This window comes from Nyctibius grandis, chromosome 4, assembly GCF_013368605.1.
Source record: "Nyctibius grandis isolate bNycGra1 chromosome 4, bNycGra1.pri, whole genome shotgun sequence".
Taxonomy (NCBI): Eukaryota; Metazoa; Chordata; class Aves; order Nyctibiiformes; family Nyctibiidae; genus Nyctibius; species Nyctibius grandis.
In genome coordinates this window covers 14,650,412-14,675,687 of record NC_090661.1, presented here as the reverse complement: position 1 = coordinate 14,675,687, position 25,276 = coordinate 14,650,412, and the positions used below count along the sequence as shown (strand labels likewise).

The following is a 25,276-nucleotide window of genomic DNA, read 5'->3' as shown; positions in this document are numbered from 1 at the left end:
TCATGAAAGCAGACAACTAGACTGAGGTGAAGGATTTTTTCTAGAATCCTTCAGACAGGTTGGGTTTCTTACCTCTACATGAAAAATTGCTGTGTGACAGTTTGCTGTTGAATTAGAGAATCCAAAATGGGCAGAGTTGTTATATATAATCCAACCCCAGGAACAGCTTCAGTTGGAGCTTTCACCTCAGTAGGCAGTGAAGACAAACGCTTGGAAGTCACAAATCCATTGGGCTGTATTTGCCCTTGAACTTGTGAAACTTCTTGTGTCACTCATTATTTAAACAGTTTGTATTCCAGAAGCAGAGGGAATGAAGTGGACATATTCGCTGTTATTGGTTGATCTATGAACTGTGACCTGATAGCAGCTCCAAAAGAAATCTGTCTACTTGGAATAAATTTTGCTGCGGAAAGCAAGTCAGGACTGGAAGACAAGGGAAATTTCTGTCAAATTGTGATCTCCAAGTGCTTCCTGTAGTGAAAGAAAAGTCATGAACTGAAAATGTCTGATCATTTGGTTTCCATTCAGTACTTCAAAGAGGGATTATTGGTGTTTTAAAGAAATATTTAAAATGCATATGCGAATGCACAGGGGTATAAGTGAAAATATAGAGTAGCAGTAGAAAAAAGTTTTAACACCCTTGAGTTTGGGATAACTTCTTCAACTGAAAAATCACAAGTGGATTATACACACATCATACCATCAAAGATATTGGATTTGTTTTGGCAAAAAACCATGCAGAATTATTAAGTAGAGTGGGGGCGAAAACTGGAAAAATTAAGAAAGTTCTGAATAATAAAAAATACAGTGTTTATATGGGTCATTCCTTTATGCTGACAGAAATTTTTACTGGGGAGTAGTTCTAGTCTTACATAGTTACAAGAACATGAGTTTCTTCTGACTAATTACATAATAGGAGGCGAATTTTAGGTAAAATAGTGTGCGATACAGTGCAAAGGTGGGAAATAGAAACATATGAATGCCAAAACTCTGTCCATGCTGGATGTCTTTGAAAAATCCTCTTTCCTCTGTCTATTAGTTCGTTCTGCCCATTTTCCTTTGTTCTCTTCTTTCTTCTCTTCTCATTTCTTACTTGCTGTTGAGAAAGACCACTTCCGCACGTGCAATAATATCAGGTTAATATTCATAGCCATGGCTATGGAAAAGATGGTTATTGCACAGTTAAACAATTCATTCATTGTTTAAAAGCACTTTGGAAATCAAAAGTGTAAACAAAGATCTAAGTATTATATTGAAGAAACCGAAATCTCTATGCAGTGGAGATGTTCGGACAAGATCTGTTGTTAATGATCTTTCATTTAAAAATAGTTTTATTACATCATTTATTTCTTGAATTTAAAAAATGGCTACAACTACTTTATATAATCACCCCCAAATTCCGGCAGTTTAGTTCTACCAGATTCCCTGGGTATCCTGGGTGGTATAACTGCACATCTAGTCACATTCTTATTGCTTTCATACATACACACTGCATAAACTCTGCCCAGCTGTACTATATCATACTATGCTTTTATCAGGGGGTAACTGGTGACAATACAAACCACGAGAAAGAGAAAGATTGATATGGTTTCTACGTGTCACCAGAAAAACAAGATTAAAAAAACAGTTTAACAACGTGTATAGTTCTGATGTTACTGGTTATTTGTAGCAAGTGGGTACCAGTGAAAGACATAGACACAAAAAGCAAAGGTTTGAGATTTTTGTTCAATATACTTAAAAATCTGAGCAATCGGATAGGAAATATTGGAGATGAGTTCAGTTTACTGCTAAAATTAGCAACTGAATTCCTTTTAAAACACATAATCCTTTTGTTTAAAGACATAGCAAAAAGCCATCTGTGCTTTCCTGAACTTTTTTCCCCCTTGAAATATCAGATATTGACCACAATTAATTGCAAGGTACTGATAGAGCTGAACTGTGTGGTTTAGGCTATTGGAATGGTATTGGAATAGAGTCAATCCCATTCAATGTGTCGAAGGTTTTATCATGGTAGGCTCTTCAGTCATGATTGCTTCTGAGAAGCAAGGGATGTCCCTCTCCCTAAAGAATCAAAAAATCTTGGTAGATAAGACTCAAAAGAAGGGTTATAGAAAGGAAGTTTTATTTATCCTATTTTACAGGCAAGAAACTCAGACACTTAAGTGACTTGCTCAGAGTCTCACAGGAAGCCTGGGTGGAGCTGGGAAATTGAACGCAGATAACCTGAGTGCTTGGCTCAGAATACCACTTTAAAATGTTTTAGAATGTGGCTTTATTCATCTATTAAGTAAGGTCTGAATGACACGGAAGATATGGGCTGGGGAACATGCTAGGTACATAATATATCTTCAGTGTACGTATATGGTATTTTATAGGAGAGTCTAAATTCATTGGTTGCTGTTTCAGGCATAGCTTAATATCACTTACGGAGTGTCTCAGTACACTGAGCATACATTGGAAAACACTAAAGAAAGGGAGTTTTTAGATTGCTAATGATTTCCTTTTAAGGAACATGTGACTAAGGGCTGAGAGAATTTGCTGCTGAAACTGCTTACTACAAGCCTTTGAAAATTCCCTGTCTAGTTATTCACATAGGAAATATCTGGTTGCAGGCATACTTGGCTGTGCAGGCTTCCATGAGTACCCCGTATTTATAAAGCCTGTTCATTCAGGCCTTTGAATGGGAGCAGTTGACAGAAAGAGAGTCATTTTTGTGAATTCTTTTTAAGTATATAGCGAACTAGCGTCTTGACTTTTGGATTTGATGCTTCATTGTGATTCACGCAAAGTACAAAAGCCGTATACTACAGAGATAGATAAACACAGAGATGAAATATCACTAGTTCATTTAATTTTTAGTATCACTGGTTCTTTTTTTTTTTTCACTAGCGATAGTATTTTTACTGAGTACCTGCCTTTAGGTTTTCCAGCTCTTAGGCTGTCAGTTCGGTGTCCATAAAAATTATACTCACTTAAGGCTGTATTCTCAGAGGCTTTTGGAAAGTGGCCTGGAAAAATTGTTTGCGTGCCTGTTTGCACTACCAAAATCCCAAATTGTGTCTGTTAGTGAGTGTGGCTAAGCCTTCAGTTCTTTTCTATATTTTCTGTAGTACTTGAGAAATATTTTATCACTACTACTCTTTCAACCAGTAATACTAATCTGTTGCTGGAATTCTTTTAATTTCACCTTTAGCAAGATTAATTTACATGCTTCAAACTTAACTAGAATGTATCTAAATGTCCACAAACTGCTTTTCATGTGAGGCTGGCATGATTTCTAGCTTTGGATCAGCTAGCTGTTGCTTCACTTTTAGTAATTCAACACAAAAATAAAGAAGTGGTTGTACAAATCCTTGTGAAATGAAATCACCAAGTTTCCTAGAGCTCTGCTTTTTAATTACCCTTCTTTTGCTCATGGAATGGTTGAAAATAAATTTCATGTAAGATAACTATTATGTATATTTCAGAACGATATATGTTCAACTTCCCACAGAAATACAATGCAATTATCGCTTTCTAAATATTATTAAAATATCTTGAGCGTCTTACTGACATATTTTAATATTCTGATACTTCTCAGACTGGCCTGGTTTTACTCCACCATCTTTCAGGGTGCAACTTATGGCAGGAGCAATTTATTCCAACCATTTCTTTTCAGGTGAGGTTGAAATCATTTAGACTTTTAATCCCAAAGTACACCTGCAAGTGAGGTACCAAATCGTTTAGATTAAAAAATTTACACCTCCATTTTATTGCACCTCAAGCATGTGGATCTCAAAAGTTTGTTCATTTTTAAGTAATCATAATAAAATACTGCTTTTATTAAATTTGGTGAGAAAAGATAATAGATGCACACAAATATATAGATGTACAGAATTTAAAATACAGATTCCAAAGGAGTGAAGAGATCAAGATTTTCTGTCCTTTTGCATTTTGCATCAACAATTTTGAATGTACCAGCACTTTGGAAATTCAGACGTAGGCTAATTGTGTCCGTATATGTAGGCAACTGAGAGCTCACATTTAGAGAAAATCATATGCAAAAAATTACCAAGATAAATCATTAAAATTTGCATAAATAGTTCACATTTCTTACTACATTTCTATGCCCGTCTTCATGCAGAATATTAGATGCCTTCAGAAATTGTGCTAACTCTAGAGTACAAAGAATACTATCCTGGTCTCTAGCATTTCAGCTTAATTGTTACCTGCGTAGCTCAGAGCAAGAGAACCTCAAGCATTTAGTATAAATGAAGAAGGGAAAAAAAAAAATCTCATGAAAAGAAGGTCTAGCACCAGAAAACTGACAGCAACATGAGCAGCTAATTGCTGTAGGCTCCATACATCTTGGAATGACCTAAGGGGATATCAACAAATCACTTTCCACTGGAGTATAGTAACAGCAATGGCATAACAGTGAAATCACTGGCAAACACTAGGGGAAAAATTCTTTTAAAGTATTGGCATTAGCATGTTAGTGAGCAATTCTTTTTCCATTTTAATGGTTATTAATGTGTGTGCTTGCATTTAACATCTGCAAACCCTCCCTTCCCACTTTTCTCCCCAAAAAGCAACTGGTGGTGTGGTAACTGGATTTTATGTGTCTATCTCCAATTCCCTTATGGACTTGTGAACCCGAACAATTTTTTCTAATACTGACACCTAAAATGCAAGTTATTTGGCACTAGTATTTATACCTTTTTTCCTCTCCAAAACTGAAGAGATCAGATAAAAAAAGAGTGATTTTTGTTTTTAAACAATTAGAAGTTAAATTTCTTGATCACACGTTTCAGGTTGCTCATTTCTAAAAAGAAAAAAAATGTTCAGAGTTTAAATAAATTAATTAGACCATTTTGCAATCATTAGTGAAAGACAGCATGTAAAAAAATTTGGAAATATCCCTAGTAAGGACCATTCTTTTCTATTTTTGCAGAACTCTCCAAACCCATAAGCTAAACCAATTTTTGAATGTGATGACAGATATGTTTCCCAACAATTCTATTTGGCCAATGCTAAATATTTAGTGGTCGATTTTACATTATTCCCATGTTTTGTTTTCTCATGGGCAGTATTGAACCTCAAATATATCATCAGGATCTTTGCTAGGTAGCTTAGTTTAAAAACCAGATTTGTCCATGGTTTAACTATAATACTGGTCAAACGACATTAGCTGGGTAATGTGCAGTGAACCATATTGCTTTGGGAAAACAATGCTCTCTTCTTCTCCTCCCCTCAGATACCCACGAGTTTTGCCAGCAGTTGTTGCCATTGTAATTGATAAGAATTCAAACCTTTTCTAAGTCAGACTTCTTTTTTTGTTTCAACTGTGTTCAACCATTTTTAAATGCAGCTGGTGCTAGCAGTTACAGCATGATTTTTGGACTAGTATGGGCAGATTTTGTTGCAGTTGTCAATCTTAAAGCATTTATTTCTAGTGAATCTTCCGCATCATGTCTGAAATTTGTTTGCAGTGAACTCAGGCAACAACATAATTTTATAACATGGTTCTGAAACATTCTTTACACAAAAACCCTCTGTGCTTTTTAAGGAAACTGTGGCTGACAGAGTTGTAGCACCGTTGTGTTTTAAGTCTGCCTTTCTCCCAAAGACATGAATACTTGTGTAGAACTTCTCCATTTGTATCAAAATGATAATTTTTTTTCTGAGGAGTCTAAATGGGAGAAAAAAAATCTACATATATTCAATGACCGGTCAAAGTATCACATAGTTTAATATAACTGCAAGACAGTGTTGCTATAGCTCCAAATTTGAAAATAAAAAAAAGAAAACGTTAAAGGAGGGTAAAGACTACAGAATGTATATGAAGACAGTACATATTTAATCAACATTTGTAGGTGCAAATGTCTCACTACTACAAAACCCACTTTTGAAATGATCTTTCATTTTAAATGATCTCATGCCAACCACAGGTACAACCATATTTGTGGTTTCCCCAGATACTGAATGATGTTCTGTAGCTGGGTCAAGCGCTCTCGTGACATTTAACCATTGGAACGAAAGAAAACATTTGTGGTGTGAAACAACAGCACATACTTGACCCTCTGAAGCATATCCATTTATAAATGGATAAAACTGACTATTTAAAGTTGTTTTATAAGGGAACCACTGTGCCCGCTGAAAACCCCTAATTTACTGTTTGAAAGAGCAAATGATGTGTGGGTACAAGAACACGCATTTTTTAAAAACATCTGTGGTGTTCCTTGTGTTGCATTTGATCTTAGTGGTAAAACAAGATGACTGAGTTTTAGAGGGACATTGCTGCCGTACTATTTTTAATTCACCATTATGTGTTAAAATAACCATTAGTTTAAAGTGAACAATCACAGCCTTGCTTTCAATGGTTGCTCAGGTATTTCTTTTAAACCAGTTTATAATTTTACAGTTTGTTTTGCATATGGGGTGCAGCCCTAGATGTAGATTAGGGAGCTGCTGGTGACTCAGTCACATTCCTTTCCTGCTCCCTATTTGCTGTAGGAAAGACGATGAATGAATGAGAGAAAGTGTTATTTCACCCTCTTTTCTGATCTCCTTATATGTATGGCAAGCTGCATCAAAAAACTAATTGTTTGGGTCAGCCAAGACTCTCCATTCTGCCCTCTGCTTTCTCACATACTCACAGGAGTTGGCACGAGATTGTGATCTGAGTGCTACTACAAGAAGGTGTGTTCCCACCCATCCTTGTTTCCCCGCTCAAGCAAAGCAAGACAATGACACTCAACCCCTTTTTGTTTAATCAATTTTTTTTCATTTTAATATGCTTTGACTTCAAGCATAATTATAGCTTATAAATAGCTTATAAATATTAGTAAGCGTCAAAGTTCACTTGCCTGTATGGAACTCTCCAAAGGTTATAAAATACGAGAAGTTGATTGGATCTCAAGCAAAACAAATCAGTGGTAAAATGTGTTTTTGAGGCGTGAGAGTTTTTCAGAATGTATTTTTAAACAATCTGGATGTAAACAGATTAGTTGAAAGCAACTTCAGTAAAGATAGCTTTCTTGAACCATCTACAAGCATTTTGTCAAAGAAAGCTGAACTATGACTAATTCTGTGAGTAGTATGAATTATTAGGTGATGAATTTTAAAAGTAGTGTCCAGATGTAAATAGTGAAAGCATCCAAAATATTACTCAGCAGCTGCAAGAGCTATAGGAAAAGCTGACATGACAAATTTAGTCATTTCTTAATCGCTTTCGTTAGGCGGTATTGTCAGTTCCAAGAGGCAAATTTTCATCTTGATTTACGCCTATAATAGAAATGGCTGAAAACTGAAAAGTTATCAAAACTGTTTACTTAAAAAACACCTTTAAGGTAATTTTGGAAGCTTCCTATGACCTAGCAGTAATGTTCCTTAGACATGGGAGTTCAAAAAAATACACTTTTAGACAGCTTATATCAACAAAGCAATTTTTTCCACCTAAAAAAGCAACCTTAACATGTGTGCAAGTGGTAAAAGCTGGTTTAAATGCATTATTTACAACTATATCAAAATGTATTAATTAGTTACCTTTGGTTTAAATAAAATTGATGGTTAAAGCAGAAAGTAGAAGTTGATATGAATTCTATTCTGCAGTAGCTTTCAGATAAAAGAAGCAGTGACCCAACTCATTAGCCCTTTGATTTAATATATTGACACTTGGGTACGAATAATTCCGTTTAGTGGCTTTTGCTTCCCAGGGATCAATTTAATTAGTTATAAAATGTGACTTCATGTCAGGAGCCAGAAGAAATGCTGACGTTAAATAAAGTCATACGCAATTTAAACAATAAAGCTATCGATGCCTGGTTAAAAGTTAATGATGCACAAAAAATGGCTTAATAGAGACAACCTCAGCAATGAAAGTGATGGTAGGAAAATTAAGCTAAGTGGATGAATGAGAAATGGTGATGTTGTTGGATTGTTAAAACAAATGCATGGATGGCCTGATGGTTCATTTCATAGTACTGTATGTTTCTGATTTAAATACATGTTTGAGTGTAACCCTGTACTTTTATATTAAGAGCGACAAGAAGTGGTCTGAAACCTTTCTCCTTTAGATTCCAGAAAAGGACAGACAATTTACCTGTGCACATTCATCTTTGATGTATCCCCCTGGGATATCTTGGGATGACCCAGTATTAACCATAATGACCTCCTATTATAATCTTACAAGTACTAATATTTGCACAGTCGGTTGAGACCCCAGTCAGGATAAGTGTCTTACTACACTAGGTGCTGTTTATATACTGTACAAATAAGAAAGGACAGTTTGTGCCCCGAAGAAGGGTAGAAGCTATCATTAAAGCACCATATCCTTTCAAAACCAATTTAATGCTATAGGCGTAATCTACTTATGTTATCTAAGCAGAGTAAGAAGGCTTAGTGAAGAAAATAGCAACCCATAAAATTGTTGGAGGTACAATTTATCCTTCATTTTTCCTTCTGTTGCTCTGTATGAACACACAGATGCACTAGAGCCCTTCAAGAATTATGGTTCCATTGTTTTCACATTTCTTAGCCTGCTTTGAGCATGGCAAGGTAAAATCCATGCTAGATGTCTTAAATAATAACCTGTAAATCCATATTCAGACATTGGGACAAATTCATAAAAAATAACTCTCGTCTTTTTATGAGTAGCATACAAGGATTTTTCCAGTCATGATGAGTTGTTTCTATTTCAGTAAAACATTGCTCATATTTAATAGGGAATTGATATGGTCACCTCATTTAAAGATATATAGACATTTAGCTGAATAGATAGATGCTAGATCAAAAGTAAATATAGAGAAATGTGATTTCTTAGCTTAAAAATGTATGTTAGTCAAATGGTCTCTAACATAGAAATTATGATTAAAAATAACACAAAAAGCTTTTTATTTGCTTGTAATTTATCACTGTTCAAATAAGACTGGAGTTAGTCGACCTGTGAGAAAAAAACTGATATCAAAATGACCTGATGTTGAGCTAAGCCCTGTTATGTTTTCATTTGTATTAATCCTTTCAGGGGCAGATGGATTCTGATTAGGAAGACTAATTGTGGAAAGAGACAGTAGCAAATTAGGCACTTAGATAATAATTTTTAACAATTGTACACAATCGGGCTTGTCTATAGACTCCTAGAAAGCTTGAAGCCAAGCAGCAGGCAGCTATTATTACCTGCTAAAAGCATTAACAGTAGCTACGGTAACTTGCCGAAGGATAGAGGGGATATGCCTTAGAATAAAACCTCTGTGTGTCAGAGGGATTTTCAGACTGTACAAGAGTTATGTTTTTTTTACTAATGTTAGGCAAACTGTTTTGTCTTTGCATTGACTTTACATTGGCCGCAGCCTACACAGAGGGAACTGCTGGAAAAAAGGGGGGCATTAATACTTTCTACTGTGTGCGGGCCAGCCAGTAGTTAGAGAGGGGGCCCATGTTTTCTTAGGGCTCAGATGGCAAAGCTAAGTATTCAGCCTACGGCAGGAAAAAAGTGCCTTTTTTGTTTTCTGGCTGGAGAGTCCAAGCATTCCCAAAGGAACACAATGAATGGCCCATTTTGTCTGACACTCTTTCGTAGACATAGAATTCTTGTTTTTTCATAATTATTCTTGCCCGTCACTGGGTGTGCACATGACATTTGAGCGTGTTTTAAAGTCTTAACACACTCATGTGCCTGCAATAAAGTTACTCATAACAATCCAGGCTTTCTGCAGACAACAGAGCAGGGTCTGTTGTTTTCACAAGTCACAGCAGCTGGGAGGCAATTGTGAAGACAACAGCTTAATCTAGCTGGAAAATACAGGAAGAAGAGAATATACACTCAATTTCCTTCCATATTATTGCAAACAATGCAAAGGGCTTTTTTTTTGTTGTGGCTTTTTCTTTTCTTTGCTCTGGGTGGTCTGACAGAAAATGTGAGTGGCATAAAATACACTAGTAAATGTACTTTGAATTTTCAACTTGTTGCATTTCTGTATTCATGCTGATGTGCCTGAATCTGTTAAAGGGTGAGAATATTCACCTACATGATCACTTTAAAAATCATACAATAGCAGCCTTATTTTGACCTCATCTACACAACGTTTATACCGGTGTTGGTTTACAACATATGTTGCAGTTGCTTCTGAGTTACACTGGTATAAATGAAAATGGAATCAGGAACTTAGAGAAAATCTGATTGCTGAAAGCTTCAATTCGAAACAACATTAGTTAAAATAAAAATAAAGCTAGGCAGTCTTAGATGTTTGAAAGTTGTATTTTAGCTTCTGTGTAAAAGGAGAAGGGCACTCAGTAATTTGTTTCTTTATTGCGTGCTTCTGAATCTGTAGATTAATCATATTTGTAAATGCTTCATTTATTTCAGAAGCACATTTACAAACAAAGCATGCAATGAATTAACATGCAAACTCAGTTAAAAAGCATCATAAGTAGGCAGTGATCAGATAGTTTTTACCCTATCTATATTTTCTGGTGAATTTTTGGGAAATATTAGGGAGCTGTTTTTTTTTTTCCGTGATGCAGGGGATAAAAAGTGAAGAGGAACATATACTTCAGTTATTATGTCAACACTAGAAAAAGTAAAATGCAAATTAACATAAATTCAATTGGAGGGGGTGGGGGGTAGCTTAGCAGTCATCATTAGATGTGGTTTCAGTGAGGGTAAATGTTCCTTTGAAAGAAAAGATGGTATTTATCCAATTGCAGTAAAGGTACCTGCCTTTCCTGCCTTTGGGAATGCTACATACAGCAGATCTCCAGTAACCATGGCAGACAACTCAGATGGGAAAGATTTTTATTATGCATAGCACAGAGGTTATAGCAGCGACTGGTAACAGCAAAAGCCAGTCAGACAGTGAGTATGGAAAACTAATGAGTGATTTGAACACAGTCCAGACTTCCAGGAGAGAGAATCGAGATCACGTTGACGTATACTGAAAAAATACAATATGAATGCTGAGGTGACTTAGGTGTACACTCTGCTCTTCGTAACAGAGCTGCAAATAGCGCAGTACCCCATGCACCAGCCAACTCTGGGGCAGTGGTATCAGGGATGCACGTACTGTTGGAAATGCAGTGGGTATTACTCTATTCAGCCACAAAATAAAGCAGATGATAGTAATAATATCACATAGACATCAGTTCTATTTAAAAAAAGCATGGATGTGGGCTTCAGAGTCTAAGCATTAAATCAGTTAGGCACACTACTGACCTAACAGTAAGCAAAATCTCTTCCTCTGTTTTCCTTAAAATATAATACCACACCTTTCCCCTCCATTTCCCCTAAAAATTCAATACCGATGTGGTCCCAAATAAATGTACAGATTAGCTGGTCTGTGCATCTCACATTAATCCTGTTCAACCTATTCGCCCTCACATCCCAGAAACCCTGTATTGGTATCTATTTTCTTTTATTTTCTTTTATTGCAATTTTGGAGTTAGACTGACTCTCACAAGGGGGAAAAAAAGAAAAGGCCAACCTAAAAATTATTTTGAAAAATGCATGTAAACTAAAATGGAAAATTACATCCTAAAAACTCTCATTTACCTGAAAAGACAGTGAAGACAAGCATGCGCTAACAAAACGGAGTTCGAGGAGGAGCATTGTTTACTCGGAAGACCATTAAGTGCACTAGGAGGGCGTTAGAAAAGAAAGATTTTGATTTGTTTCAGCTGCATGTGTCTGTCTTAAAAACCAGATGTTTATGGGTGTCCTAATTTCCTTGATATGATGCTACTTTTATGCCTTTTCTTGTATTTGTGACAATGACCTTCCTAAAGCCAAGAAAGCCAAATGTACTTCACTATGATCTCGTTCCTCACAATGGAAGTTTATTGACAACTTTTGGGCATGACTTTATTGGTATCAGTGGCCTATAAAGGAGAATTTACTGCCAGATAGCTACCTTGTATACACAAAAAATACTCTTCAAAAGAGATCAGGTGAGAGTGAATGCTAGGAGTTTTGCAAGGAGACTGAAGGTGAGGAGTGAAAAGATTAAGTGAAGGAGAAAAAAATTATTTGATAAATAGACAGAAAGAAATCCAGCAATAATAGATGTGAGTGACAGAGTGATTTCCAAATGACTTTTTTTTGTTACTCAAGTTGTCTTATTAATTTCTTTTTGGTGACATCTTAAGCATAGATTTATTGACAGAAAATATTAACAGTGAGGCACAGAAGCAGGTATTTGCCAAGGACTGAAGAGCTTGGGAGCTCAGGCACAAGAGTATCCCTTGTGATTTTGAAGTGCCCCTACGCTTTAAAAGTTGTAGTGAGGTGGTTGTTGTTTAGTTGTTTGGTTTTTTGTTGTTGTTGAGGTTTTTTGGGTTTTCTTGGTTTGAAGGCCTTATTGTCCTAAAAGCTGGTAGGGTGCTGTAGTTTCAAGATTTCAGTAGGTTGTGGGTTGTTCAGGTTTTTTTTTAAAAGAGTTTTTCTGCAAGAGTTTTTCTGGTCTATGACTAGACCAGCTGCTTTCTGACTTCTTCACTCAGCAGTGAACCTGTTAAAAGTGTCATGCTCAAAGTACATCTTTACAGAGATAGAGGTGGTCTTCCCAGAGTAAGCATTTAAGAAACACAGGTTTACTGTGTCCAAGAAAGTAATTCAAATGGTGACTATCCAGGAGTGCAGCAAGCCAGTTGTATAGCCAGATGGGTCTAAGAACACTGAAGAAAACAAGAAGAAAACATATTCTATGCATATATACCTATGTGTATGTGTGTATATATATGTATATTTAAAAATATTTATGCAAAATACATGTATATGTGTATATAAATATGTATTCTTCATATATATACACAGATCTGTATATTACATATATACACATGTATATATTTAGGATATGCTTTTCTCTTTATAATATAAAATATATAAGCATATCTATACACTTAGTATTTTCATATATAGAGAGAAAGAAATATTCACTTTCACTTTAAGAAAATGTCTAATAGGAAAGTTCCTGCTTGTTAAGATGTGTGCCTTTGTAATGGCATGTACCACACATAAAATTCCATAGTGCATACTTTTTAAGAGTAATCTCCTCGTGAGTACACAAATTTCCACAAAGACATCTTCAGTGTACTTAAACATTGTCCAAATGGGGACATAGTGCACAAGAGCTAAGGTGCTGCAGATACATGTGCTGAAATAGTGTACGATTGTTTCCTATGTAGCTGAATCCTAAAACAGAGCTTCAGAATGCAGCACAGTGGCTTACAGCTAAACACAGAGGTAAGACTTTGAACAGAGCTATCGAAAGAAGCTTTTTGTCTTCTCCTCTAGTTTTGGAAGTCTATTTGGATAGGCATTTTTCAAGAGTTCCTTCTCTTGTTTTCTTATTACCTGACCAAATGTCCAAAATTATGATAAGGGTAACTTCTGTATCTGGCTGTCACTAGGGCATGCCACTGCAGCTCACAGTTTTGCAAGATGTTATTATGTTAGACTGATGTGTTGGACCACCAAGTCAGCCCTCATCCTTACTCTTAATTTTTTATTTTTTTCCTTTCTCTCTGTCTCTTTCATTCCTATTCCAATGTATGTAAAAAGTGTCAGCACTAGCTAGTTCCTACTTTGGGAAAAAAGTAGTGCTTCAGCTGCTCCTGCAAATTCTTTCACCCTCTGAGCAGTGATTAATATACAGGTTTAAGAAGAATTTTTAAACAAAACCTGGAAAAAAAGGAAAAGAGAAAATATGCAGGCTAATGGTGTACCCTGAGGTGAGCAAAATGCATTTTTTTAACAAGCCAAGCATAGCAAAAAAGCTATTCTACAGTGAAATTAATAATTACAAAAAAATATTTGCTAGCATTATTGTTGTATCCTTTATAAGAATATGGGTAATGTTTAAAAAACATGGGAAGTGTGAATCAAAGCCCAAAGATTCAAACTGGTCTCTAATTTTTAATGTGAATTCTATTCATATGTCTCTGGTGCATAGACTGAAATACAGTCTGTGGATGACAACTGTCTCTAGAGTTGTGCCACTTAACCTGAAAATGGTATCTATTCCTCTGATCATATGGATTTCTAATTTTCTTTACCATCCTGCTTTAACACAGCTTTAAGGTAGGGGGGCATCTTAGTGCCATATGTAGTAGGTGCCTGGCTATAATACATTATTTCAGCCGCAAATATTTTCCAAAGGCAAGGTTTGTTTATTAACTGAACCCCATGCTGAGATTCAATCAATCTAATACAGACTGAGTTTGAAGTTGAACATTCAAACGTATGCCCATACATCTTGGGTATATATCTTACATAATGATATTGGCCCCAGACATCTTTCTGGGTTTGTTTATGTCTGTTATGGATTCCCCTCATTATCCATGCTGTTTGAGGGATTCCCTATGGATTCAGCCAGTTTATTGCATACTTTTTTAATTTTATGCCAAACTGAATGTTCTGAGTGGCAGCTCGTGTGGTAGCTCCGTACAGCTTCCTCTCAAATCCAGAGATGAATGTTGTGATTAAGGTTAAATAAAATAATACAGAAACCAACGTGCTGCAAAAGGGTATGTAAGAGAATGTCTCAGGAGAGGCAAGAGGGTTGTAGAAGTTACGTGAATGATAAAACATTAAGATGTTGACTACTCTTCCTATTTCTTTTCCTTTTAATTATGGTTAACCATTAAAGCAACAATTCTGTGATTTACAAGATCTGCCTTATTGAGCATCCATAGTAATAACACTGGGAAAACTCATTTATTGAGTTTCATCAGAGTGAAGGGATGTTTTAATATGTCAGTCGCTAAGCACATCTATGTGCACACAACTCCCAGTAACTTTAATTGGAGTTGCATAGGCAGATCAGCTGGAGAACAGTCTTAAATATAGAAAGCAGAAACTGGTATGGGCCACACTCTGTTCTCAGGAACGTGTCCTACTCCACTGAAGTAAGTGGTGTTTTTGAGGGTCTCCTCCTGGGAGACGAATGTTGCCCTTCTCATATTCAGCATATAGTACCCATTTAGTTCTTGTAGGAGAGTTTACTAGGAGTAATATATGGCCAGAAGAAACTAGAGCTAAAAGACAGGTTTTTCTTATAAAACCTTTGCATTATGAAAAAGGTTGTTTTCAATCTGAAAATTCAGATTTATAAACACTTAATTCATCAGTTCCCCGTGCCTTTCATTTGAAATAAACAGCCAGCAATATTATTTTAAAATAAGGCAGAAGGTGTAACAAAAATGAAGTAATGTTTTGAGAAATATATGATTGATGATTAGAAAACAGAGAGAAGGGGTGTGGGGGGTGTCAGTCCAGCATTCATTAGTCAGGCAAAACTTCTATTTGAGCATGCATTAAGTCAGGAAGACCAGACAGTGTGTCTGGAAAATTATTCTTTCTTTGAGAAGTAGTGTCTCAAAAATATTCCCTTGTTTCTTAAATCTGAAGGCATCCTTTGACTGACTTAGTTATTTTATATCTATTGATGCTAGAGAAAACAAAAGAAACTTTAAAACCTGGAAACATAAACATCATTGAACCACCCACTTAAAAAAAAAAGGGGGAGGGACGTGGAGAAGAGAGAGAGAAAAAGAAAAGAAAAGAAATCACAGTGGATGTTTTCCAGGAGGGAACATGCTATGCTGTGTAAAGGGGGCTAGTGTAACAAGAAGTCATCTATTCTTGATTTCTTTAGACAGCTAGAGCTTTGTGCCTTGTCTGGTTTCTACGTTTTAAGAGCTTGTTCTGTGTAGCAGAAATAATACAATAAATGGGTTTAACCACATTTGTCTCAGCTAGACAGTCTGCTTTGTCAAAGATTGCTGGTACAACATAAACAAATTATGTGTTTGTAGTGATTTTCAATGAAAGCCTATCTAACAGAGCAGAGATTGTGTTTCGGCAGCTGTAGATTTAATCTCCTACCTGTCAGTTAAAGCAGGCATTTCCTGAGCAGATAAGGCCTGGCTGCAGAGGGGGGAGCAGCCACAGCTGGACAAAGGGCCATTGTTATTGCCCCATAATTCCATGTAGATTTGCCCATGCATTTCATCACACCAACTCTGGCACATTAGGGTTGCAGAGGAGCCAGCCCTTCCCTGCGGGTTCGGCAGGCAGAGGGAAAGGGAATTGCAGCACAGCTTTATGCTATTGATTCCCACCGATTGTCATGAGCAACTGAAGAAAATATCCCAACTTTGAGAGCAGCGTCACTGTAACGTGAGTGTGATCATACGATTCACGGCAAGGATCTATTCGCAAGCCAAAAGCGTGCTTTAAATAACACTGGAGTTCTGACAAATCGGGGAAAGCCAGAAAATGGGAAGATTGGCATTCCTTCTTGAATATCAGGATCCTCTGCAGAAAAGGCAGCACAGCAGTGTGGCTTTATGTCTGAAGTGTAGCTGTTGCTGGAGTTTTAACACCTGAACTTGGATAGGAAATACTTAATGCTTATTTTAAATATGTTTCTTAGTTTGCTGCCTTATTTTACCTTTTTAATGATTTTGTTCTTTCAAAATGTTTCTGTAGATGAATCATAAATACTGTAGAAAGTTGAGGAGCCAATATAACTGATTTGAGCCAGACACAGTTGGCATAGGAAAGAAGCAGGCTGTGCGTTTGTCGCTGGAAGTTTAGAAACTCTCTGTTGCTTACTCACAAACCTGCAATAATTACTGTATACCTAGTGGTGGCAATCACCTCAGTCATGCTGTGCGAACACACCAGTTTCTTGGAGCCTTTTCTGAGTAAAGATGGTCAGATCATGTCAAAATCTGAGGAACCCTAGGAAGAGATGGAACAAATTAATTTTTGCATGCAATCAGTATTCTGATTTGACTTTGATCTCTAGACACAGGAGTTTTCTGCATTAAACTAGTTCTTGACATAATTGCCTTTGATAACCCTTTGTGTTTCGAGCTAGATACTCCATAAACATCATGTGATTTCTGTAAGTTATCTAGATTACTATTCTGCATTAAATCTCTTTCAAAAATATACAGAAGCAAGAAAATTCTCACTAGATATGAATACCTCCTTTGACCTAGTCTCTTGAATATTATCCATTTAGGCTTGAGGAAAAATATCAATACTTGTCAATATAATAAAGAAGAGTAAATTCACAGAGAAATAAATACTTGAAGGAATCAACCATAGGACTGGGTGGGATGGGAAAGGCATCTCCTTTTCACACCTGTGATTCACGTTCACCCTTGTATCCTGCCAGTATACAAGTGTTCAAGGGCTAAACTCTGTAGCGCTGGTGTGTACCTGCTCAAAAGCTGCCTCATTCTCCTGTTTCAACAGAGCATGTCCCTCATTAGCCATAGATCTGCACTTTGGGTAGCTCTTTATTCAATTGTGCGGTAAGGTATAAGGGTTACAAGCAGCAGATCGCAATGGAATTAGGTTATGTCCACTATGCATTGTCACGTCTGCGACTGGAAAGGAAGTCAAGGCCTCTTTGAGTATCCGCATATGTAAACCGGAGACATAATACCATCCTCTGAATGGGTCTTTGAGCTTGATTTCATTAATATTTGTAAAGTATTCAGAACCTCTAAGTGCTTATATAGTTACACTACAATATAGTTACTAAACTTGGAATATCAGTGAAAACACAGAAAGCTTTAAAAACAATGTGCTGATCAGGAAGAACTTTTCTCCTCATAGCAAAGTAAATGGCAGAACTGTTAGCATCAGTGACCCCTGAGTTTCAGATATATTATGTATTTGTTTAATATAATAGAAAAAACCCCAACCTGTTCTTTTAACTTTTTTACCTCTATAGGACAGAAGGATTTTTGATCAGAGGTATTGAAAGATGTTTCTGTTTTCATTCCCACTTCTGCTGGAGCTATTCTTTAAAGTGAAAGTCAATCCTTCCTTTAGCAATCATCAGTGTGTGGCGTTAGATGATTTTTTTATACTGTACATTGCAAGCCCTTCTTTTGAGGGAATTAGTTTCATGTTAAGAACTAGTGATGGCTACTATTCAAAAAAAGAACTCTGTCTTGAAAGGATGTGGGGGGAAAGCTCTGCTTGAAAGCACCAATATGAAATGCAAATTCTAAAGCATCTCTTTCTCTAAATTTTTCCATCAACAGGAAATTTCAATGTACTCAAAAAATCTTTCACATTTTGATAATACCATAAAAACATAAGCTAATAAGGAATTTCTGACATAATTTATATTTAGATTTGAGCTCAAGTAATGGAGCTTCTGTATATAAAATATCAACAAGTATCATTAAGCTGCAATATTTTTCTTATTTTGGTGTGAATAAGACAAGGTGCAAATGAGAAACATACATCTTCACTAGTCTTTGGAAATATCTGAAATAATTGACTTGCTCAGTCTTCTGTGATGGCTTGGTGACCACTAACTGTGACAATTTGCATAATAGTCAACTCTTCACTTCTGTAGAGATAACTGTTTGTATCTGATTAAAATTAAGACTGTTTTAGTTCTCTTTACTTTTCCAGAAGTTGCAGAAATAGAGATTTGCTGTTATGCTTTAACCAAACAAATGCACACATGGGGATAACAATATGCTGAGTTTATGCAGATTTTACAACACAAATCTGAATAAAATACCCACTAATAGACCCTTAAGGAGTAATAAACACACATGAATTTTCCTTAGTTGCACTTTAAAGTGATTTTAACATACTACTAGACCTTAACAATAATATTTAATTGACAAGATTATGCATTTGTATGGATTGAGAAGGTGGTAGATCTCTAATTCCAAATGAACTATAAATTCACTTTTGCATAACATGTTTTATTTATTTCTCTGTAGCAGAGATGTTCTCCATCCCTCCTAGTGAGAGTTTCTTAAAATACAGACAATTTAAATAGATTTAATTACCATTTATCATACTCTTAACTTCATGAGATCATCTTTAGTTGAATTCTGTATTTCCAGGTAGTCAAGGCGCTAGATAAAAACAGGGCAACACAACAAGAAGCTAACAGAAATGAAACGAGAGCTAGTGTTTAAAACTATTCTGTTTTCAGTCTGGTTGGTAGTATTTTTCTGTTGATCCCTTCTTTATTTTCCAAGTAGGTGGAATTTAAGTTTAGTTCGTTTAAAGTTTCAAAGTAGTGAGGAAGAAATAATAAAAAATAAGGATGCTCTGTTTTGCTCTATGATCATGGCTGCAATTTTCACATTAATGTTGTGGCCACTGCAGTAGACTTAAATCTCCAAATCATGCTGAACCATTGGACAAATGGAGAAAACGATAGGGGAAAAGAAAGAAAATAGCAGTTACAATCCATTTAGAAATTCAGTAGTGGGCTACATATTTTTCATAGTATTTCCCATATGAAATGTTCTCACTTTGCAAGTCTATGGTATCTTTTTTACAGTTTATTTGCCAACACTTCCCCCGGGATCTCATTGGCAGACATTTTCTTTGTGGCTCATGTACTTTCACTGAGAGGAAATATTTTTCAATTAGACTGTAGATAATTAGATGGCAGATAAATTAGAACATAATATACCTCCCTATATAGATACAGCTCCAGTGATTCTATATTGCTAACAGGAGCAGAAAGTAGCCTCTGAATAATTTTCAAGGTGGGAGCTATGTCAATGCGATTTTTCAGTGTCTTAGCTACGGTGCAGCGTCTGCGTGATCACTTTTGGTCTGTTGGAGCCCACCTTTCCTCAACTGCTGTTCCTCCTCACACAGAGTCACAGTTGCTTCCCTGGGATTATTTATGCTAGAGGGAATTTCTCACTTAAGTGCTTGGGTCCACTCTCACGTAATATCCTTATGTTAGAGAATACTAGGCATTGATGATGCATTAATTCAAAGTGTTGAGAGTTCACCGGTTACCTTTCTGAGCCCAGAACAAACGGCCCAGCCACCACTGACACACAAAGTAGCCAGATCTGTGATAACTGAAGTGGTCAGTTAACCCAGCCACACAGTCACTTTGCTTCATCACAGCAGCACAAATAAAACAGCCAGACCATTCCCTTATAACCAAAGAGACCTTTTCATTTTTTCAGTACAATTCTTCTGTAGTTTTCTAAATAGATCATCTTTGGGACCAGAAAAGGGCTCAGTAAGGGCGCGAGTTCATTACAATATTGGCAGAGTTGAGGAGGAGATTTGTGCCCAAACTTGCAAAAATCTTAACACATAGCTGCTTTTAAGCATTTTAGTGATCCCACTGACTTTCACGTATATGAGTTTTCATAGAAGTCCCTACTTCTTTATGCAACATGGTGTTTGCTTTCTTGCAGAGTAACCAAAATGACCTAATCAAAATAAAATTCAAATTAACCACATTTCTTCTCTTTCTTCTCTTACAAAGAACAATAAAATCCAACACTAGATATTGAAATAAATAAAATTCCAATGGTGGTATAAGAATAGTAGTGCCATGTATTTTATACAGACTATTTAAAATGCAAATGAGGTACATACATATAATATGCAGGGCATTTAAAAAACTTGCACTAGTAGTATCTGAGGCATAAACACTGCTTTCAGTGCCATTAAGATTATTAAAATGAATCAACCTAAAATGTAACCTGTTGAGCTATCAGTTATAGCCATTATGTTCTATGATATGAACATGTATTTTGAGCATTCTGAAAATGCACATTCTTAATTGATACACTGCCATTACCTGGGAAACTATTCTATTTCACTGCAGTTTTTAAACAAGAGAGTATAAAATTTCAAACACGTTTTTGCTATGGAAATTAAAAGCTTAATGACTGCATAGAAATGTTATTAAAGTTATAGTTTGGCTATACCAATTGTATAAGAAGTTAAAAAATCTTAGGTAGAAATTCAAGTTTAAACTGTGAAAAGTTTAAACCTGCCTGTGAATGAATTAGGCTCTCACAGAGGCTACAACATCACAAGGACAAAAGGTATTATAAATCCTATACTAAAGAAAAAAAAAAAAAGTCGATTCAGTAAATTTCAAAGACTAGTTTCTCAGCTAACACGTTTTGGAGTAGTCTGTTAGATCCTATACAAGTCTCAGGATTTCTAGAAGTTGAGAACAGGGTCCAGAGACTTTATTGGTGGAAGAAGTGGGGGGCAGTGGCTTTAAATAGTGATGTTGGATTATTCTAGGCAATTAGAGCTTATTTAGCCTATCACACTGTTTTATAGTAGTGCTGGTTGTAATAAAAAAAAAGTTTCAAGAAAGGGATAAAATATTATAAAGATTGTGCTTACCCCCTCTCAAAAAGATGGCACTTAATTCCTGCCTTTACTGAAGTAAACCATACAACAGAGAGGCAACTTGTCAAGTTTGATCTTGAAAAGTTTGCAAGGAATTCAGCTGCCATTATAGGGTGGGATTTACTTCTGCTCTTGAAGCCTCTGATCCTCACAGGTAAACAGAAATGGGTGAGCTGCCTTTTTGCTTGCACTGCTGCCATCCTTTTCTCTGAATGCCTTTACTTCTCTAGCTGCAATGTTAGTTGTTGTGGAGGCAGCTTTGGTTTTTAACGACAGAACCCTTCCTGTTCCTTAGTCTCACTGAATGTGCTGTGTTCCTTATCCCAAAAACGCAGATCATTTTCATTCAAGGCATTCTTTTTGTACTACGTATCACTTTGGCTTCCATTTTTTCCACACACAACACTAACCATCGATGACTTTCCAACAAGAAGGATTGTCCAGCCAACTTCTGAGATTAGCGTTCACATGACTGTGGGACAAATCACTGCAGATTTGCCCAGCTTATCAAACGGGCCACCAGCTTTTATTATTTCAGGGAGAATCAAATTGGAAGTTGCTTCTTGAACTAATCAGGACTGATTTGCTCTAAAGTTGCTTCCTGACTTAGATCTCAGGCAAGGAAGTGCTGTAATCAGTTCCCAAGGGCTGTCAGAGTTGTGGTGGGATATTAAAGGAATGGTACACTACCTTTTAAGAGTTCCTTAATCTTGGTGGCTTCTAATGTTTAACACAGTTAAACCTGAGTTTCTTTTGTATAGAAACAGAGATTAATTTTATGAGGTAGCTTTATATAAGAGATGATTTTACTCGAGGTTGCAGAACTGAATTTTGGAAAGAATATACTCAGGTTTCCTCCAGGGTTTGTACACTTCAGTTAAACATATAGACTGGCAGAATTGTTCAAAACCAAACATTTACTACCCGTCACAAAAAAAAAAAATAATCTTCATGAAAGAGAAAATGAGTCCCCCTGAGTGTCACTGTTTGCATATTAGCCCATAGTACGGGCTCTGCCAAGTTACTCTCTGACTGACTGCTGCAGATGCTCTTTCTCAAGTATTCTGAGTGAGATCTTTAGTGCAAGTCTTCGGGGACAAACAATAGCACCTGTTCCTCACAAGACAGCAGCCCAGTTAGTCCATTCATGTATCTTTAATGAAGCTCTGGGGCAGATGGCAAAAAATGGCATCATCAACAACTTAGCACAGAGGAGACAAAAGGGGAAAGTGCCGATCCAACAATACGCTATTTTTACGAATGGAAAGAGACAGAGTCTGAGTGTTTCTCGGGCATCTGCTATGGTCTTGGTTTTCAGAAAGACCCGAGGAACATCTCAGCAATTAAAATTTCTGGGCATGTAGCCGATTTTATGAGATACATCAATCAACCCCTCCTCCCAATTTCTCCCCCCCTGCAGTAAAATCAAAATAATAATAATAATAAAAACCTCAGGGAAAAAAATTGACAAAAATTAAGGTGTCTGATGGTTTTTGGCATTCATTTTACATCTTTAATAATTCAGTGATCAGCAATACTTGGACATTCTCTTCCTTTTTAATGCTTATTTCTGTATTTCGGTTGACCTGTGCTGAAAATAATTCTAGGTGAAACCAACATTTACCTAGGAATAGTATTTAATATGTGCCAGAGGGAAAACCCATGGGAGGGAATGGTTGCCATTCAGTATGGGCTTTTTTTCAGTCTGGATAACTCTTTTAAGTGTAAACTCAAACTTACACTCTAAATGTAAACCAAAGTTACACTGATTTATATAGGCTGAGGACCTGATCCAGCATTCAGAGTAGTATTTCAAGGAAGAATAGCAGATAACCAGAACATGCAATGGTAATTCTCCACACTTACAGAATTGCTTTTATTTGAGAGTTTAAAAAAAAAAATCTTTTTGGATATGGTAGAGCAGATCCAACTCTAAGGATTGCATTGGGAAATAACTGTTGTAGGATTTAGTTATTATAAGTTTCAAATTATTATTATGACACTAAGGTGCGAAGTATTGCTATGGGTATGTATGCACCATCACTCTAACCACAGAACTCACTCTGATCTCTTCTATGTCTAGTGAGATTGTGTTGGTGTCTTGTAGCGTTGCAACCCCATGGAAATACTTTCTGTGTGTGGTGATTGGAAGGAATATTTCTTAAGCCTTGGGTGCATTTGATTAGACTGCAGTGGGGAACTACTGAAAATGATTGTAAATTGTATTGTGTTGAATTCCTTCCAATATATCCTATAGTTGTTTCTGTCAGACAAAGCCTGTGGTTTTAATTTGCTGTACTTCTGTAGAGCCAGTGTAAAGGAGCACCACAGAGCAAAACTAGCACTGTTTTATCCGAGGTAAATGCCTGTGCTGGGCACATGGGGATCAACTCCAATCTAACCAAGTTTAACTCATATCCTAAAATGCACAGCCAGGCTTACCTCAGCTAAAATGAGAGAAATAGCTGCTCAAAGCTAGTTTCTTTCACGCCCCAATGCCATAGCAGTAATTGCACAAAGACCTTTTTATTATAAGTTGATTTTCCTGAGAAATGGATTCAAAAAAATACTGTAAAGTGTTTATTTTTTGCTTGACCTTTATTAACCTACATCTTAGGGCTTTCCCAAGAGAAGAGTTGTTGGTAAATTAACCCTCATAGACACACACAGTAGCATTTCTGCACTGCATCAATGGTTGTGAAAGTAATGGGGATATGACAAGAAAATTTGGCACTATTTAAACAATGTCATAGGTCAACATATGGGATTTGACCAAAAAAGTTTTTTAGGAATTAAATGAAAAAAAAATTGCTTGAAGTGTACTTTAACTTTTTAATAGTATTTAATGCCACCAATTTATGGTAGGATGAGGGCAAATTTTTTTTTCTGCCTAAAACCCCAATTTCTTCCTACATTTACTAGCTTTGATATATAAACCATTATATGTTTGCTTAACTACTAATCAGGAAAATCACAGACAAACCCTTGGGTACTTCTGGGGTTAAGGAATGATGAATACAAACTCCTTGTCATCCTAGCCATTGTCTCTGAAACACATGTAGCATAAGTTAAGGAACTAGGAAATTATCATGCGGATTTAACAGACACGATTCTATCACATCTCACATTTTCTATAAGTTGGATGCAAATGCTGGTATAACATGAAGAATTTTTTTGCTTTTGCATGTTTGTGCTTTTTGATACATTTATTAAGGTCAAATTAAATTTGATAAAGTAGGTTTTATTCTGAAATGGTCTCTGAATACAGCTCCATAATTACTAAGCTACATGATAGTGCTTAAAGCTATAAACCTGCTTAGACAGACAAGCAATTTATATGTTATAGTGAGGTGTGCATGGCAAAGGATGTTAGTCTAATTGGGAGCCAAGATGTTGGAGCCTTAAATCTTAAGAGCTGGGGTGTTGACTAGAAGACTATTTAATACTGTGGTGAGATTTTGAAATAACATAGCCGAGTTGTTGGTGTATATGTGAACAATACAATGTTGTAAGATCTCAGAATTAAAATTACCCTAAGGATACTAAAATTTGAACATCAAAGTAGCTACTGCAGCGTTAGGTTACTTCTAAAATGCTTGTCACTCTGCTGTCTGTGACCGAAGATGAGAAAACTTGTAAAAAATTAATAGAAATACGTACCACTCTTCATTTTAAAGAACCTATGGTATATTAGAAAGGTTTTGTACCTTTTTACCTTGTGCGAGGACAGAGAATATTAATTAAAAAAAAAAAAAAAAAGAGAACCAGGAAGAAGTAGGAAAACGTACAGTTCACTGAGACCATTACACCTTTGACACTGAGGGAAAACAATGTTAGTGAGGGCTTTGATGTGATAATGTGAAATTGGCAGGGATTACATTAAGGCGAAGGTTCTGTGGGACTGTGTGAACACGAGAACACTATCAGTACAGGAGAAATACCTGTCAAGACAAATTTGTGCTATTTCTGATCAGAGGCTCTCTTCTGTTTAGCAGGTTCAGGGTCACATGCCTCCGCTCATGATCCCAATTTTTCCACACGACCAGCGGACGCTGGCAGCGGCTGCTGCAGCCCAGCAGGGATTCCTCTTCCCCCCAGGAATAACTTACAAGCCAGGTA

General features: G+C 36.4%; 1 protein-coding gene across 23 annotated transcripts in view; it reads left to right on the top strand.

Annotated features, from left to right (window-relative positions):
• SOX6 (SRY-box transcription factor 6) overlaps positions 1 to 25,276 on the top strand; it is a 382,016-nt gene that overhangs the window by 252,865 nt on the left and 103,875 nt on the right. For 20 of the 23 annotated variants that reach the window (XM_068400308.1, XM_068400301.1, XM_068400306.1 and 17 more), the window contains one exon: positions 25,150 to 25,273. In XM_068400308.1, the coding sequence (XP_068256409.1) occupies positions 25,150 to 25,273 (124 nt within the window). The remainder of the gene's footprint in view (positions 1 to 25,149; positions 25,274 to 25,276) is intronic. The other 3 variants (XM_068400298.1, XM_068400321.1, XM_068400314.1) reach the window with 1 other exon arrangement.